Source organism: Sus scrofa, chromosome 5, assembly GCF_000003025.6.
Source record: "Sus scrofa isolate TJ Tabasco breed Duroc chromosome 5, Sscrofa11.1, whole genome shotgun sequence".
Classification (NCBI taxonomy): Eukaryota; Metazoa; Chordata; class Mammalia; order Artiodactyla; family Suidae; genus Sus; species Sus scrofa.
This window is the reverse complement of record NC_010447.5, coordinates 68,667,633-68,685,015: the sequence shown is the minus strand read 5'-3', so window position 1 is coordinate 68,685,015 and position 17,383 is coordinate 68,667,633. Positions and strand designations below refer to the sequence as shown.

Sequence of the window (17,383 nt, the reverse complement as noted above, 5' to 3'; positions counted from 1 at the left end):
CAGGGATTGGACCCAGACCGCCGCTGTGAAAGCACTGAATCCTAATCACTAGACCACTAGGGAACTCCCAAAATGTTTTCTTTCTTTTGTGTGTGTGTGTGGTGTTGTTTTAGGCCGCACCCACGGTATACTGAAGTTCTCGGACTAGGGGTTGAAGTTGCCAGTCTAAACCACAGCCACTGCAACACCAGATCCAAGCTGCATCTGCGACCTACACTGCAGCTCATGGCAAAGCAAGATCTTTAACCCACTGAGTAAGGCCAGGGATCGAACCCACATTCTCACAGACACTACGTTGGGTTCTTAACCCACTGAGCCACAATGGGAACTGCTCTTTTCATTTTTTTAAATATATATAATGATTTTTTTTTCCATTATAGCTGGTTTACAGTGTTCTGTCCATTTTCTACTGTACAGCATGTTGACACAGTTACACATACATGTAGACATTCTTTTTTCTCACATTATCATGCTCCATCGTAAGTGACCAGACATAGTTCCCAATGCTCTTTTCATTTTTAACTATGGTAAAATACATATAAGGTAAAACTTACCATCTTAACCATTTAAAGTATACCATTCAGTAGTGTTAAGTATTTTACAAAAAATTTCCAGACCCTGTTCCTCTTGCAAAACTGAAACTCTGCCCATAAGCAACCCTCCTCCGGCAGCCTCTGGCAATCACCCTTTTACTTTCTGTTTCTGTGATTGTGATGACTCTACATATCTCGGGTAAGTGAAACAACATAGTTTATTTGTCATTTTGTGACTGGCTTATTTCACTGAGCATAATATCCTCAAGCTTCCTCCATGCTCTAGTGTGTGACAGGATTTCCTTCCTCTTTAAGGGTGAATAATATTCCACTGTGTGTATAGACTGCATTGTGTTTATCCATTTATTTGTAAGGGACTCTTAGGCTGCTCCCAGCTTTTCGCTGTTGCAGATAGTGCTATGGACTCCGGTATACAAAAGGTTCTTCTCAGACGCTGCTTTTATTTACATTTGATATGCGTCCAGAAGAAGAATGGTTGAATCATAGGGTAGTTCTGTTTTTTTTGTTTTTGTTTTTGTTTTTGCCCTTTTAGGGCTGCACATATGGCACATGGAGGTTCCCAGGCTAGGAGTCTAATCGGAGCTGTAGCCACCAGCCTACACCAGAGCCACAGCAACGCCAGATCTGAGCCACATCTACGACCTACACCACAGTTCACAGCAATGCCGGATCCTTAACCCACTGAGCAAGGGCAGGGATCGAACCTGCAACCTCATGGTTCCTAGTCGGATTCGTTTCCGCTGCACCACGACGGGAACTCCAGGTAGTTCTATTTTTAAACTTTTGAGGAATCACTGTACTGTTTCCTATAGCAGCTGCACCATTTTACATTCTCGCTAACAGTGCACCGGGGTTCTAATTTCTTCACCTCCTCACCAACACTTGTTATTTTGTGTTTTATTAATTGCAGCCATCCTCACGGGTGTGAGGTGTTACCTTATTGTGGTTTTGGTTAGCATTTCCCTCATGATGGATGATGTTGCGCTCGTACAACTCCATAACAACAACAAAACCAAACAACCCAATCCCAAAACGGCCAGAAGACCTAAATAGACATTTCTTCTCCAGAGGAGACATACAGATGGCCGGTAGGCACATGAGAAGATGCTCATCATCGCTAATTACTACAGAAATGCAAATCTAAACCACGTCACACCGGGCAGAATGACCGTCATTAGAAAGTCTGCAAAAAGTAAATTCGGGGAAGAGTGTGGAGAAAGGCGGAGAAGGGAGCCTCCTAGCCTGTTGTTGCAGCCACGATGGGGAACAGAATCGAAGTTCCTCAAACAACTAAAAAGGCAGTTGCCAAATGACGCTGGACATTATGTCATGTGCTCTTTGGCCATTTGCACGTCTTCCTTGGAGAACCGCCTGGTCAAGCGCTTTGCCCATTATTTAATCAGGTTACCCTGCTGCTGTTTCTAGTTAAATCTACTTGCAGGCAGTGAATGACATCCTCCGTCTGTCTTACCTTTTCTTTAATCAAGAGGTGCCACAGGACACGCTCCTGCTTAGAATTACTTAGGAATAGAGAGACTGCTGCCCTCAAGAAATCTTGAAGTTGGAAAGCAGGTGGAAAGGCATCATCTTATAAACCTCAGATACCCATTGCGATTGGTGGTCCAGAACTCTTGCAGAAGTTTTGACATGAGTGAAATCTTTCATAAGGATATTATATTACTGTTTTTTCTTCCATTCACTTCAGTTCAACAATATTTACAGTGCCATGGATACGTCAGAGTCGATATAAACCACATACAACATATTTTAACTCCTTTGATCCAATACGCACCAGCCAGACTCTGGGTTACTGTTTTGGGACACATATTTCTTATATGTTTGTTTATTTATTTTCTCACACCTGCAGCATGCAGAAGTTCCCAGGCCAGGGATCGAAACCTCGCCACAACAGCAACCCTTGCCACGGCACCCAGAACACCGATCCTTAAACCGCTGCACCACCAGGGAACTCCCTGGACACATATATTCTTGAATGAAGATTTTAAAAGCTACCAATCTCTTTTGGTCTCTCCTGCCAGATCTTCCCTCTCTGTTTGAGGAAGTACATCCTTAAGTAAGCCTGATCTTTGGGTGGGGCCTCTCAACTTTCCCAGGCCCCACCCAGATGAAAAACACACCCTATTTGAAAAACCAGTGTCTTTAAAATTCTTGGTAAAGTTTTAGAGACTCCCTGCACAGGGCTATCACCTCTGCTTCTAAACAGAAGAAGTTCATAGCTCCTTCAGGAAAAAAAAAAAACTTCACCTTGGTTGCAACCTGTTGACTCATACAAAAATCTCAACCTGTGCTCAAAATATGAGTAGCTATCCACAGGATTGTCTACACTGATACACATCTTTTCCAGAGAGTCTCTGAAGCATAATTGCCTCCGCCTAGTTTTGGGTCCCAAATCATAGCCTTAAGCAAAATCCCTGAGAAGCTAATGCACAGGAACCTATCCCTCTTCCCAGGCCTGCATTAGGGACATGAAGAGACAGCAGAACACAGGGAGGCTCGTGGTTTCACAGTGTTACTGTTGGAAAGACGCCAGGAGATTATCCAGCCAAACTTCCCTAGTGTAACAGGAGGAAACAGACCCAGAAAGGAAAGGCACTTCCTCAGGGCCTCCAGCCTCAGCCAAGGACTCACCTGATGCTCTGCATTTTCCCCACGCATGTTCACTTTCTCAGCTGCTGCTTTTTTTCTTTTTTAAACCTTTAAAAAATGAATTGGCCATGCCCTTGGCTGGTGGAAGTTCTCAGGCCACAGACTGAACCCTCTCCACAGCAGTGACCTGAGCCCTTAACCCACTGTGCCACAAGGGAACTACCTGGGATGCTTTTTCATGTTTATTCTCCCGACTGGACATGAAAATAATCATATTGCTGAAAATCTTTGTCTTATGTTTGACCATGTTAAAGAAAAGGCCCAGTATTAATAAAATTCCAGGAGTTTCCACTGTAGTGCAGTGGGTTAGAAATCCGACTGCAGCAGCTCAAGTCTCTGATGAGGTGTGTGGGTTCAATCCCCCACCCTGTGCAGTGGGTTAAGGATCCAGGGTTGCTGCAGCTGTGGCTTGGATTCAAACCCTGGCACAGGAACTTCCACATGCGGTGGGCTGTGGGCATAAAAAAAAGAAAGAAAAGAAAAAAAATTCTAGAGTTCAATTCAAAAAAAAGTTTCACTATTTTATTTTGCTATATAGCAGAAACTGACAGAACACTGTAAATTAAGTATAATAAAATTTATAATTAAAAATTTAATTATAATTTAATTATAATCAAGTTGATTTAAATTTAATCAACTATAATAAGAAAATTTTTAAAATTCACAATGAGGAGTTCCCATCATGGCTTAGTGGTTAATGAACCCAACTAGTATCCATGAGGACACAGGTTCGATCCCTGGCCTCGCTCAGTGGGTTAAGGATCTGGTGCTTCTGTGAGCTATGAGATAGGTTGCAGATGTGGCTTGGATCCCGAGCTGCTGTGGCTGTGGTGTAGGCTGGCAGCTACAGCTCTGATTCGTCACCTAGCCTGGGAACCTCCACATGCCGCAGGTGCACCGTAAAAAGACAACAACAACAAAATTCACAACAAATTGCTTAAAAAAGAAAAAGTTTTCACTAAAACTAGGAGCATGTGGTCATCTTCTAGAGAAAGTGCTTCCAGATGCCTCCAAATGACTTTTCAGACTTGGGATGGGTGACTGGCCTGGAGGCGGGACATGGCTAACCCTAAGCTCCTTCTCTTTGGGTCAAGACCCCAGTTGAGGAGTTCCCTGATGGCCTAGCGATTAAAAGGATCCAGCGTTGTCACTGCTGTGGCTAGGGTCAACGCTGTGGCATGGGTTTGATCCCTAGCCCAGAAACATCCTCACGCCTTGGCAAGGAAGAAAAAAAAAAAAAAAAAAAAAAGAAGACCCCTGTTGACACGATCCCCCCTCTTCTGTGGTCTGGCACTGTTTTGTGTTAAGTAAGATTAAGGTGTTTTGGATTAAGATCATGATTTCACATCCACAACCACGGGACAACAGAAAAAAATCATTTCCCCATAGGGTTTAACGTAAAAGTTTAGGCATCGGGGACTGAGACCAAAAGAACCCTAGATACACCCAAGGAAGACGCCAACCCAGGTGTTCCTCAGAACTTCCACTCTCCAGCACAACACACTGGCAATCCTCTAGATGACCAACACAGAGCTACTTTATTTCAGAAGAGTTATAAAAATCTATGGGCATAACAACACGTTCCAGGTGACCGTAGAATTTTGCTTCCGCACTTGCTGATTTAGGAACAGGAGAGGTGGGCGGCAGTCTAAAACGCATCATGCTTATCTGCGCCTATTTGGTCCAGTATTGGTCTCTTGGGCAAAAAAAAAAAGTTAAGAGTCTCATATACTGAATACAGAAATGATTCAAAATCTTGTTCGGGTCCTCAAGGATTCAACGAAACCATTTTACTGTTTGATAGCTGAATCAGATGTATCTTGCTGGATGGATACATACATTTATTAAAAACACAGAGGGTCGGAGTTCCCGTCTGGCTCAGCGGTTAACGAATCCGACTAGGAACCATGAAGTTGCGGGTTCGATCCCTGGCCTTGGTCAGTGCGTTAAAGATCTGGCCTTGCCGCGAGCTGTGGCGTAGGTCGCAGACGCCGCTCGGATCCTGCGTTGCTGTGGCTGTGGAGCAGGCCGGCGGCTACAACTCCGATTGGACCCCTGGCCTGGGAACCTCCATATGCCACGGGAGCGGCCAGAGAAATGGCCAAAAGACAAACAAACAAAGAAATTAAAAAAACCACACAGAGGGTCATTTTCTAATTCAAAAAGTCTTGGTTTGGGGGCAGTTAAAATGAAACTCTGAAATCCTATCCTCTGAAAGGGCATTTAACATCCAGAAGCCACATTCTAGAATGGAGCATTCCGTAGTTCCACGGAACACAGTTTATAAACCAACAGATATTTGCTGAAGCACCTTAAGCCAAGTCCAATCGTCATTCTACTTTATCTAAAAGTAAATCTGTGTCGGCACACAAAACTATATGAACCATCAGTACAACCGGGCCATGCGTGGTCTAAGAGGCTGACAAGAAAGAAAGCGCTTAAGTGAGGCTGCTGGCTCCAGACGCGGGGCAGCCAACGGCTCACAGCCAAGTGCGGAGGCGGAGGAAGTTCTGAAGCCGAACGAGCCCAGGGCAGCGCACTGGCAGTGATGTCTGGAAACACCCGGAACATGCTAGAAGGAAGTGGTAATGGGTAAATCCAGATCGAGCACTGGGAGGGCCTGCGTTCGGCTAAGGGACGGGCGGATAGAGCTGAGTTTCTTTCCAGTTTAGGGCACAAGTCTGGGGAGAAAGGCACCGTGGGAAGCCGCCCACCAGAGAGGACCGGTGGGGCGGCCGCACTGACGCGCTGCGGGGTCTTAGGGACTGGAGGGAAGGAGGAGAGCGGGGCGGTCGCCGAGCAGTGGTCTGGGAGGAGGGTCTGCGGGAGGATAAAGGGAGCTGGCTGTCAGGGTGGAGGCGAACGGAGAGGCCTCGGGCCCGGCGGCGGCGCGCAACCCAGACGTGGGCCGGGCGAGGCCGGCGGCTCCGGGAGGCGGCGGCGGCGACGCGGCCCGACCCGGTTGGCGCCCCGACGGCGCGCACAGGGTTAACCCGCGGCGGGCCGGCGCTCGGTTTCCAGGGCAACGCCGGCAGTTCCGGCGCGCAGGCTCGTACCATCGCGCGCGCGCGGGGGAGCGCGGGGGGCGGGGGCGCGGAGGCGCGGAGAGCAGCGGGTCCGGCCCGGACGCCCCCGGCGCGGCCGCCGCTCGCCCCGGGTCGGCTCCGCGCGCGCGCTCCGTGCCGGCCGGCGCTGCCCCGTGCGCGGACGCGGGGGCTAAGCGCGCGCCGGCCCGAGGTCCCCCCGCCGGGGCGGCCGAGTGCGGGCGGCCCGCTGGCAGCTTTGAAAAGCGGGCGAGGACAAAGGCGGCCGCAGCCTCCCGGCGCCCAGCCCGAGCGCGCAGCCCGGCCGGCGCGGCGCCGGAGGATGCGGCCGGGGGCGCGGCGGCGGCGGCGGGGCGCGCGGGGCGGCGCGGGCCGGGCGCGGCGGGGCTGAGCCCAGCGAGGGCCGGGCCGCGGGGGCGCCCGCCCGGGATGTGAGCGCCTAGCGCGCCGGGCGGGGAGGGCGGGCAGGGCGGCAGGAAGGACGCGCGGACGGGAGGAGGAGCGGCGCCGAGCCGGAAGGCGGGAGGCGCGTCCGTTGGGCCCGCGGCGCGGCCGGCCAGCCGCCTCGTCGCTCGGGCTGGAGCGGGGCCCGCGCCTCCTCCCCGGCGCCGCGGGGAGGAAGATGGAGACGCACATCTCGTGCCTGTTCCCCGAGCTGCTGGCCATGATCTTCGGCTACCTGGACGTGCGCGACAAGGGGCGCGCGGCGCAGGTGTGCACGGCCTGGCGGGACGCCGCCTACCACAAGTCGGTGTGGCGGGGGGTGGAGGCCAAGCTGCACCTGCGCCGGGCCAACCCGTCGCTGTTCCCCAGCCTGCAGGCCCGGGGCATCCGCCGGGTGCAGATCCTGAGCCTGCGCCGCAGCCTCAGCTACGTGATCCAGGGCATGGCCAACATCGAGAGCCTCAACCTCAGCGGCTGCTACAACCTCACCGACAACGGGCTGGGCCACGCGTTCGTGCAGGAGATCGGCTCGCTGCGTGCTCTCAACCTGAGCCTCTGCAAGCAGATCACCGACAGCAGCCTGGGCCGCATAGCCCAGTACCTCAAGGGCCTGGAGGTGCTGGAGCTGGGTGGCTGCAGCAACATCACCAACACGGCCTCCTGCTCATCGCCTGGGGCCTGCAGCGCCTCAAGAGCCTTAATCTCCGCAGCTGCCGCCACCTCTCAGACGTGGGCATCGGGCACCTGGCCGGCATGACGCGCAGCGCGGCCGAGGGCTGCCTAGGCCTGGAGCAGCTCACGCTGCAGGACTGCCAGAAGCTCACGGACCTATCTCTGAAGCACATCTCCCGGGGGCTGACGGGCCTGCGGCTTCTCAACCTCAGCTTCTGCGGGGGCATCTCAGACGCGGGCCTCCTGCACCTGTCGCACATGGGCAGCCTGCGCAGCCTTAACCTGCGCTCCTGCGACAACATCAGTGACACGGGCATCATGCATCTGGCCATGGGCAGCCTGCGCCTCTCGGGGCTGGACGTCTCCTTTTGTGACAAGGTGGGGGACCAGAGTCTGGCTTACATAGCGCAGGGGCTGGACGGCCTCAAGTCCCTGTCTCTTTGCTCCTGCCACATCAGTGACGATGGCATCAACCGCATGGTGCGGCAGATGCACGGGCTGCGCACGCTCAACATCGGACAGTGCGTGCGCATCACGGACAAGGGCCTGGAGCTGATCGCGGAGCACCTGAGCCAGCTCACGGGCATAGACCTGTACGGCTGCACCCGCATCACCAAGCGCGGCCTGGAGCGCATCACGCAGCTGCCCTGCCTCAAGGTGCTCAACCTGGGACTCTGGCAGATGACGGATAGTGAGAAGGTCAGGTGAGGGCGGCAGCGCCAGCTCCCCTTGTCCCGCCCCGTTCATCTTCCTGTCACCACCACGGCCCCCACGGTCACGCGACACGCACACGTAGACACAGATGATTGCGGTGGATGCAGCGGGGGCGATGACACAAAGCCCCAGGCTCATACCCCCACCCTTACCCCTTTGCACCCGGGGTCCCTCTGCTGCCCCTTCCCACTCCCCCCTTTTTTCCCTGCGGATGCAGAGATGGACTCGCCGCTTCCCACCCACTGCTCCCTGCAGGGGTTTGGAGGATGGATTGAGCTACTGTGCTCCCGCCGCGCTGCATTTGGGAATGGGGTGGGGGTGGGGAGTGACCAGTCCTTTCAACCCTGGGGAGTTGAGGAAAATGTCTGCCTTCACTTAAGCTTTCATTTGAATACTGTGATCTGGTTTTTATTTTGAAATGTATAAAAGCAAACCCAACTACAACGGCCTTTTCACCCTTTTTCCACTTTGTAACTAATCCCAGTCTTTCCTCATCACTCCTGCTCTGACAGTGCTCTGCTACTCACGCTCATTTCATCTGTATTGTCTTTCTTTTTTTATTTTTTAAAGAAATTTGACAGCATGGTCCCCCTTTTTTTTCTGCTGAATATATTCTATATATTATATATATATAAATTATATATATATATAAATATATATATATGTCTGGCTACCTCGTTTTGGTTTACTTTTTTCTCCGAAGTCCTGGAATTCTACAAAGAGATATTTTGAGACTGAATCATTTTTGTGCCTGGACTGGAAAGATGCCCACTGGGTTTGTACGCTTTTTGTTTTGGCTTTTTCCCAAACCCCGTCCACCCAGTGTACCCCACTTCCACATTCCGGCTCCAGTTTTCTTCTTCTCTTTGTCTATAGGGATTTCAGGGCCCACCGGTGTTCCTAAATCTTCACTTAATTTATAGCACAATTGTGTGGGAGACAAGAGTTGAACTATTTTTTTTTTTTTGGTCTGTTTGAGATGCAGATTGTGTCTTGAAAATGATGATTATATATGCAAAGTCTGCCCTGCCCTCTCCCCCTTCCAAGTTTCCCCACGAAAAGGTCACACAGTGAGGCTTCCTGTTGGGAGCAGAGGAGCTGAGTTGGCTTATAGAGCCCCTGGGGCTGTAATGTGAAGGGGAGGAGACTGAAATTCATGTCTTATCTCTGTTCTGTTAATACAATGCGAGTTTGTGGGTTTTTAAAAATTCTGTTTCTCAGTGGAGGAGTAGGTGACTGTCTGGACTGTCTTTATTTTGGGGGGGTTGGAACTTGTGGCTTTAAAAAAAAAATCACTTTTGAGTAGGATGTATATTTTTGTTGGTTTTTTTCATTTGTTTGTTTATTTTTTTAGAATCCTCCACAGCAACATGCGAGACCATGGAGTTAAACCCAGAGACCTTTATCAATTAATTGTACTGTTTGTGAATTTGTATAAATAATAACAAAGATCCTCTTAAAACGTTTATATTCTTACAGTAAAGGTTAAACTGATATTTATATAATAAAAGAGGAAATATGAAGTATGTTTTTGAAAAAAAAAAAAAAAAAAAAAGCCTTGTATCTGTGAATTCTTTTTAAGGCAATGTGTGTTTGGGTCCACGCCAAAACAGGAGGTGCTGTTCCTGTCTCTAAAGTCAAAGTATAAGGTGTAAGTTCGGTGCATCCTAAGTGGTGTGGGTAAGCTCGTGGTGAAAAATTTATTCTGTGTAAGGTTTACTACTGACATCTAAATGTTTTGTTTTTAGAAATGTGATTAGAATGGAGATTTATATAATTTTTGGTTCTAAACTGTCAACAACGTGGAAATTTAAGAAACTGAACAAAATGAAACTTTTTCTTAAACCAGATTTGTAAGAGTCACAATTTCACCAGGGTGGCCAGTTTTTTTCCACATGGACATGAGCTCTGGGGGGGAAGCTCAAGAATGGGGCCAGGAGCTGTGGAAGTGGGAAGAAGTTTCCTTCCCCTGAGTGGGTGTGGGGTGGCTGGGAGCGCCCTCAGCCATGCAGACAGGGTCTCCCAGTGTGAGCGGGGGTCAGGGGAGGGGGTGCAGCCCCCCTCTTTAGCATTCTCCACCAGCCCTGCATCTGAGCACTTGGTGGGGGGGGGGCCCTGGCCTGCACTTCTTAGGCATTTGCATTTTAAGTGCTTCCAACCCTGAGGCTGCCCCTCCATCCATTCCGTTGAGGGGTCTTAGGTGAAATAGGGGCAGATAAATAAATACCAAGAATTTCAGCAAAGAGCTCCCTTCCGCAGTAACTAAATCATCTGACACCTTGTGGTTGGGCTGTGGAAGCAGAAGAGTGGGGGTTTTTCATATTCCTGGTTGCACACTTGCGGGCCTTACTTCAGATTTTTTTTTTTTTTTTTTTTTAACACTGATCCCAGGAAGAGCTGATAAGAGCAGCATTAAACTTTCTTGGATCAACACCTCTTTCCAGGAAGAGAGCTGGAACCAGGTTTCTCTTGGGTAAGATTGTTTTGTAAAGTTTCCAAACTCGCTGCTGGGGCCTATCACAAAAGCGGCATTGTTCCTCCTTGGAGAGCTGGCGCAAGTGGGTCTAATGGAGCCTGACACGAGATCCATCTTCCTTTTCTTTGGGGAAGGTGTGGATCTCTTTCCTTCCTCTTAGGTTACAGTGCTTATTGCCTGGGGGGAAAATGTGTGAACCCTAGCAGGAAAGGACTCTGAATTAGGGTCAGCTTTCTCATTTAGCATTTGCCTCTACAGCACTGGAAGCTTCCACAAGCTGAGTTCTTAGACTGTTTCCCTTCTTCCAAGAGACCGCCTGGCTGTGCAGACCAGTAAAAATCTGGGCACCTAAGTCTTAGGCTTTGTGCTCACATCTTTCATTTACTATGAAAAGTAGTCCTACCAACTGTAACCAGAGGCTTCTCCGCTTTGCTGTTTTGGTTTTACTTTAAAGGTTAAATACACGCTTGACGAAAGGCTGGTAAATTAACATTTGGAAGTTAAGATCATGGGCCTCTTGTCCTCATCCCGAACTGGGTACACCTGAGAATATATCTGGGAAAGATGAATCAACCTCCTACTTTCATTGGTCAAGCCCTACTACTGATCCCTCAACCTTTTTTGCACAGAAAGGAATTTGGTTGAGAGCCTCTGCCTGTGCTTCTCCTGGTACTTGTAAATTTCTCCCTCCAGTTCTCAGCAGCTGAGAAGGTACCCTCTTCTCCAGATATGAAGACTCCTCCCCTCAATCAGCCAGCCACTCACCAGCGGACTCCGTACCCCAGCCCAGCTCCCTTCTGCACCACAAGAAGATGGGTGTCCAGGAAGGTGCCCTCAAAGAAGTGAGTGGGGGCTCTCTGAACCCAGGATGGTCAAGCTCAGGCCACAGGGCACCATGTCAACAGCAGTAAAAATGGATCCAGCCTCCCCATACCTACAGGAGCGGATAGAAACACTTTCAGAAAACAAGCACTGAGAACCTGAGTGGACCATAACTTATGGGTGGGACACAAGTTAAAAGGCACTTCAGGGCAATTTTTATTTTATTTATTTATTTATTTATTTTCTTTTTGCCATTTCTTGGGCCGCTTCCATGGCACATGGAGGTTCCCAGGCTAGGGGTTGAATTGGAGCTGTTGCCACCGGCCTACACCACAGCCACAGCAACTCAGGATCCGAGCTGTGTCTGCAACATACACCACAGCTCACGGCAATGCTGGATCCTGAACCCACTGAGCAAGGCCAGGGATTGAACCCGCAACCTCATGGTTCCTAGTCAGATTCGTTCACCACTGAGCCATGAAGGCAACTCCCAGGGCAATTTTTAGAATAACAAAAAACCTGACTTTCAGGTATTTGCAGCAACTTCAGAACTAAAAAAGCAAAATAGGAACTTAGTGTAAACTTTATCATCTAGAAGCAATAAACCTCGGTAGGAACTGTCTGGGTGGCAGTTACAAAGGGCTCCATGTACCTGTTTAAGTCTCTGGAGGCAAGAGCCCTGTGGGCTGACTGACAAGTTGAGGCATGAGTGAGCTGTGGCGTTCAGTTTCTGCACCCCCCTAAGGGCCATGACCGGCCTCTAGCAAAGAGTGCTGGGCCTTGCTGCACAATTCTCCCCACTGTGGGCCCCTTCCTGCCCCGATTCCTGCCCTAAGGCAGAGAGACCCACTTGATGTATTTCACAGTTGGCAGTGGTGACAAGGACACTTGCCTGACTTACAGTGCATCCTAAATAGTTAGGAATCTGAAAAAGCAAATGTCCCTTTTATGGCAGTTTCTTTTTAAAGCTAAGAGCCTTCTTCTAAATGGAGACACATGCTATGTAAATTGAATATAGCTTACTGCCCAAATCCAGGAGCTTTCCTGCAGTGATAACTAGATACATCTTGGTCTTGGGATATATGTCAAACCTTTCCCTTCTGACTTAAAGAATCTGAACTCAGGTTTTCAAAGGAGAAAGGGTAATGGCCCCCAGGGACTACTGTGTTTCCAAAGAATAAGATCCTCTTGATTAAGAGATCAAATCTGTAAAACAAAACCAAGACCTCATGCAGCTTCTGACAAGGCCTCTTCCCCTTTGCTCTGTTCCCAGAGCTCTGTGGTGGCAAAGAGGCTAGAGTGAGTCAACAAGGGTCAGCCCCTCTGTTGCCCTTCTCCCCCTGCATCAGATGTCACTACCCCCCCATTTTTTTAAATGGACACACTTGTGGCTGTGACCTCAGCTGCAGCAATACGGGGTCCTTAACCCCCTGTGCTGGGCCAAGGATTGAACCATCGCCTCTGCAGTGACTTGAGCTGCTGCGTTGGATTCTTAACCTCTTGTGCCACAGCAGGAACTCTGGTGTCACTCCCTTTTAAAAGTTAATTCTGTCCCTTTAATAGAGGGGAAGACCTAAGTTGTGTGCTACTGTGACCCCTGAGGGTCAGGGGTGAGGCTTTGTGGTGAAATCATGTGGGTTCTGGGTAAAGCACAGGATTAGAAATTAGAATGCTACATCTAACCCTCAGCCAGTGCCCACCACACCTCTGTCTCATCTGGTCAAGGTACTGGTTCAAAGAGTAGGAAGAGGTTACATTTTTTGAAAAGTGGGTGTGGTCAAACAGGAGGTCATATTTGGATCAGTGCCAACTATCAACAATTTAGACCATATCCAAGGTAAATGCACAGCAGGGATAAGAGCATACACTTAGGAAATGGAGAGAAGACGGGTCCATTTAAATGCCCACAAGTACAGTGAGATAAGGATCCCACATAACTGCAGAGGCTCAGGTCACTGCAGCGCTGAAGGTTTGATCCCTGGCCTGGGAACTTCCACATGCCCTGGGCACAGCCAAACAAGTAAGTAAAATGCCCACAAGTGACCGGTTCATCCTGGCCTCCTTTCCAGGGGTTCCTCTGACCTGGCCTGTACCACCTGGAGCACTGGGCGCTGCGGACGAAGCCAAGTGCTCCTCCAGTTTAGGGGCAAGAGCAAGTCGCTGAGAGCATTCCAGCATGGCCCTGGGTCCCGTAAAACAAAGTCCAGCTGGAATTCCTCCACCTCCTGTCTTTTAACCCAGAAAAGCGCACATGTTTTCTTAAAAGAAGACTTAAGTTTTTATGATCGCCTCTGTCTTCTCCTTTGTGTAAAGGACAAATGCCCTAAGTCCTTTGTGCCCAGGTCACACAGGAGGGAGGATGATGGGCCAGGTGAGCGGGTGGCATGTGGACGGGGCCGCAGAGCAAATGCGCTGAGTCCTAACCGTTTGGCTTCCCTGTCTCAGAATTTGTGTTTTTCCAAATATGGTGGATTCCGGACATTTGAACTCATAAACGGGGAAAGGCTTGATGAGGGTGAAAGCCTGTGCCCAGGTCCCAGACTGGACCTGTCACCTCAGAGGCAGGTCCCTAGGCTGGAGGGAGCTGGGGTCCTTTCCTGAGCTGCTGCCAAGCAACACCCGACCCCTGGCTTCCCAGGAGAGGTGAACTAAGTGCATCATTGTCATCAGGAGTAAAAACCTGAATGCTGTTATTTCAATATTTGCTAAACACGGCATTATCCTAGATCAGCAGCCAGTGGGGAAGGTGCTGTGTGCAGGGTTATTCAAGGAACCCAAAAGCTAGTGCGAGGAGCTGGCAAATGGGCTAAGGTTACCGGGTGGCCCACATGTGCGTCCAGTCTGTCCCCTGTCATCCTCGAGCACTGAGCCAGCTCCCTCACTGCTCTGTCACAGACAGTGACACAAACACCTGCTGGCTGCCTTTGCTGAAAGACAGCTAAGTTGCAGGAACATGAGAGGTTTTCTCTTCACTCAAGGATAAAATGTCTTGACTTTATGGAGGTTTTGCTTACAAATCCCTCCTGTCCAGAAAGAGTCACAGGGTCTGGTTGTTCACACCAGGCTCCTCAGAGCAAGGAACCTGCCCTCCAGAGGCCCAGGCCTGCTCTCAGTGCCCCAGGAACACCCCCCTCCCCCACCACCAAGAAGAGCAGGACCTGAGTTACTAGAACTGCCTCTGAGAAGTGTTGACACTGGATTAATTTTTTTTTTTTTGGTCCTTTTAGGGTCACACCTGCGGCATATGGAGGTTCCCAGGCTAGGGGTCTAATCGGAGCTGTAGCTGCTGGCCTACACCACAGTCACAGCAACGCGGGATCCGAGCCGCATCTGTGACCTACACCACAGCTCACGGCAATGCTGGATCCTGAACCCACTGAGAAAGGCAGGGATTGAACCCGAACCTCATGGTTCCTAGTTGGATTCGTTTCCACTGCACCACGAAGGGAACTCCTGGATTAATTTTTTATAAATAGTGTGTCCTGGAATACATTGTTTTCAAAACAATCTAAAAAGACAATGAAAAGATTTACTACAATGTCTGTAATGTTTTTCCTTAGGAAATTTTTACCCTAAACTGGCTTCTTCTTTTTTTTTTTTTTTTTCTTTTTTAGTGCACCTGCAGTATATGGAAGTTCTCAGGCAAGGGGTCAAATCAGCTGTAGCTGCCAGCCTATGCCACAACAACGCCAGATCTGAGCCCATCTGCGATCTACACCACAGCTCATGGAAACACCAGATCCTTAACCCACTGAGCGAGGCCAGGGATCAAACCTGTGTCCTCGTGGATGCTAGTCAGATTCGTCTCCACTGAGCCACAACGGGAACTCCTAAACTGGCATGTTTATGTAGCTACCTGTTTCCATATTGCTTTTGGAGAAGTGGTCTCTAAAGAGGGAGGAACCCCCCAAATTGGTCTTGATATTCCTTAGAACCTTCAGGAAAGATTGCAGATAAGTAAAATAAGGGAGGAACTGCAACAGTGAAACCCCTCAAAGTGTTCTTAGGTGGAAGACAGCCTGATGCAAGCCTTCCATTTTTACTTCAGAGGTTTAAACCTTCATGGTGCTATTTATTTATTTATTTGTCTTTTTGCCATTTCTTGGGTCGCTCTTGTAGCATATGGAGTTTCCCAGGCTAGGGGTCTAATTGGAGCTGTAGCTGCTGGCCTACGCCAGAGCCACAGCAACGCAGGATCCGAGCCGCATCTGCAACCTACAGCACAGCTCACGGCAATGCCAGATCCTGAACCCACTGAGCAAGGCCAGGGATCGAACCCACAACCTCATGGTTCCTAGTCGGATTCGTTAACCACTGCACCATGACGGGAACTCCCATGGTGCTATTTATTTATGTTGTCTTTTTAGGGCCGCACCTGTGGCACATGGAGGTTCCCAGGCTAGGGGTCGAATTGGAGCCACAGCTGCCGGCCTACACCACAGCTCACGGCAACACCGGATCCTTAACCCACTGAGTGAGGCCAGGGATCGAACCTGCGTCCTCATGGATGCTAGTGAAATTCGTTTCTGCTGAGCTATGACGGGAACGCCCCTTCACGGCTTTAAACCTTCAGAGTTTTAAAGCTTCATGGCTCAAACCCCACTGCTATGAACTACCACCAAAAAAGGAAAAAAGGAAGGAAGGGAAGGAGGGAGGAAGAAAGGAGGGGAGGGAGGGGGGAAGTTTGCCTTGAACAAACTACATGAAAATACAAAAGTGACAATTTCTAGCTCATCTAGTTTGTTTCAAATGCACAAAATTTAGACAGTCTTTCAGGAACCTGTGAAAACAGCATGGCCAGGTTCTGTGGTCTGAACTTGTCAAGCTCACAGCTTGCTGTCCTAGGAGCAGTGGTCTTTGGATTTTCTGAGCCTGGACTGACTTTTTTTTTTTCTTTTTTTGTTGTCTTTTGCCATTTCTTGGCCACTTCCGCAGCATATGGAGGTTCCCAGGCTAGGGGTCAAATCGGAGCTGTAGCTGCTGGCCTATATACCACAGCCACACAATGCAGGATCCAAGCCACGTCTGCAACGTACACCACAGTTCAGAGCAACGTCAGCTCCTTAACCCACTGAGCAAGGCCAGAGATCGAACCCACAACCTCATGGTTCCTAGTCGGATTCGTTAACCACTGAGCCATGATGGAACTCCCGGACCGACTTCCTAATGTTTCCTGCACTTGAGCCAGATGCCTGACCATTGCGCTTGGAAGTAAATGGTAACAGAACAGAGTGATCCAAAGGAAGGCAGCTGGCCTTCTTTCCCCCACACATTGGGTCTAATTTTCAACAAAATCACAAGAGGAGCTGCAATGCTTCACAGTAAGCACAGCACAGGGTTTAGCATCAGGACCGCCTCAGTGGCCCTGTTTGCGTCATCAGAAGCGAAATGTGTCCCTGAAAGTTGGGAGGCAGGTCCAACACTTCACTGAAAGGCAGGGGTGAAAAGTCATTCCTGCCTCCTCCCGGGTTGTTCCTCCTTCCCATCCCCCAAACCCTCTCCCACTCATTCACCCTCCCCACTGGGATGCAACCCTGGCTGTTGTCCCAGCAGTGTCAGAGCCGGGGGTCCCACCTTGTGCTTTTCTTTTCCCCACATTCACTAAGACGATTTTAGGATCCACTGTACAGCAGAAAAGTAAAGTGTGATTCATGCAAAACTACATAATTGCTTTCCAAGTGGAAGAGGGGAAGCCGGATGTCTTCATGCAAGAAGCCTGCGAGTCCCAAGTTCTGTCAGCAGGTGGCAGCATTGCCTGCGAGCTGGATGCTCCCTAGCAGGTGCCTTCGGGCTTCCTCCCCACCAAGAACTTCCCTGGGCATGAGCTGGTGAGAGAGGAATCTCACGTCGCCAAAAAGATGATATTGAATTTGTAAGTATCATTTGGTTTGGGATCAGGTAACAGATGCACCCTTGTGACTGTTTCCTGATGCAGCTGGCGGGAATCAAACACCAACCTCTAATTTTTCTTTGAAGACAGTCTCATATGA

The 17,383-nt window shown here is 49.7% G+C and overlaps 2 protein-coding genes across 2 annotated transcripts in view; one reads left to right on the top strand and one right to left on the bottom strand.

Annotated features, from left to right (window-relative positions):
- WNT5B (Wnt family member 5B) overlaps window positions 1-17,383 on the bottom strand; it is a 104,781-nt gene that overhangs the window by 46,923 nt on the left and 40,475 nt on the right.
- FBXL14 (F-box and leucine rich repeat protein 14) lies at window positions 6,797-9,945 on the top strand. Its single transcript, XM_021092497.1, is given in 2 exon segments — window positions 6,797-7,359; window positions 7,362-9,945. Coding segments are annotated over 2 exon segments (1,200 nt in total). The 5' UTR covers window positions 6,797-6,887; the 3' UTR covers window positions 8,090-9,945.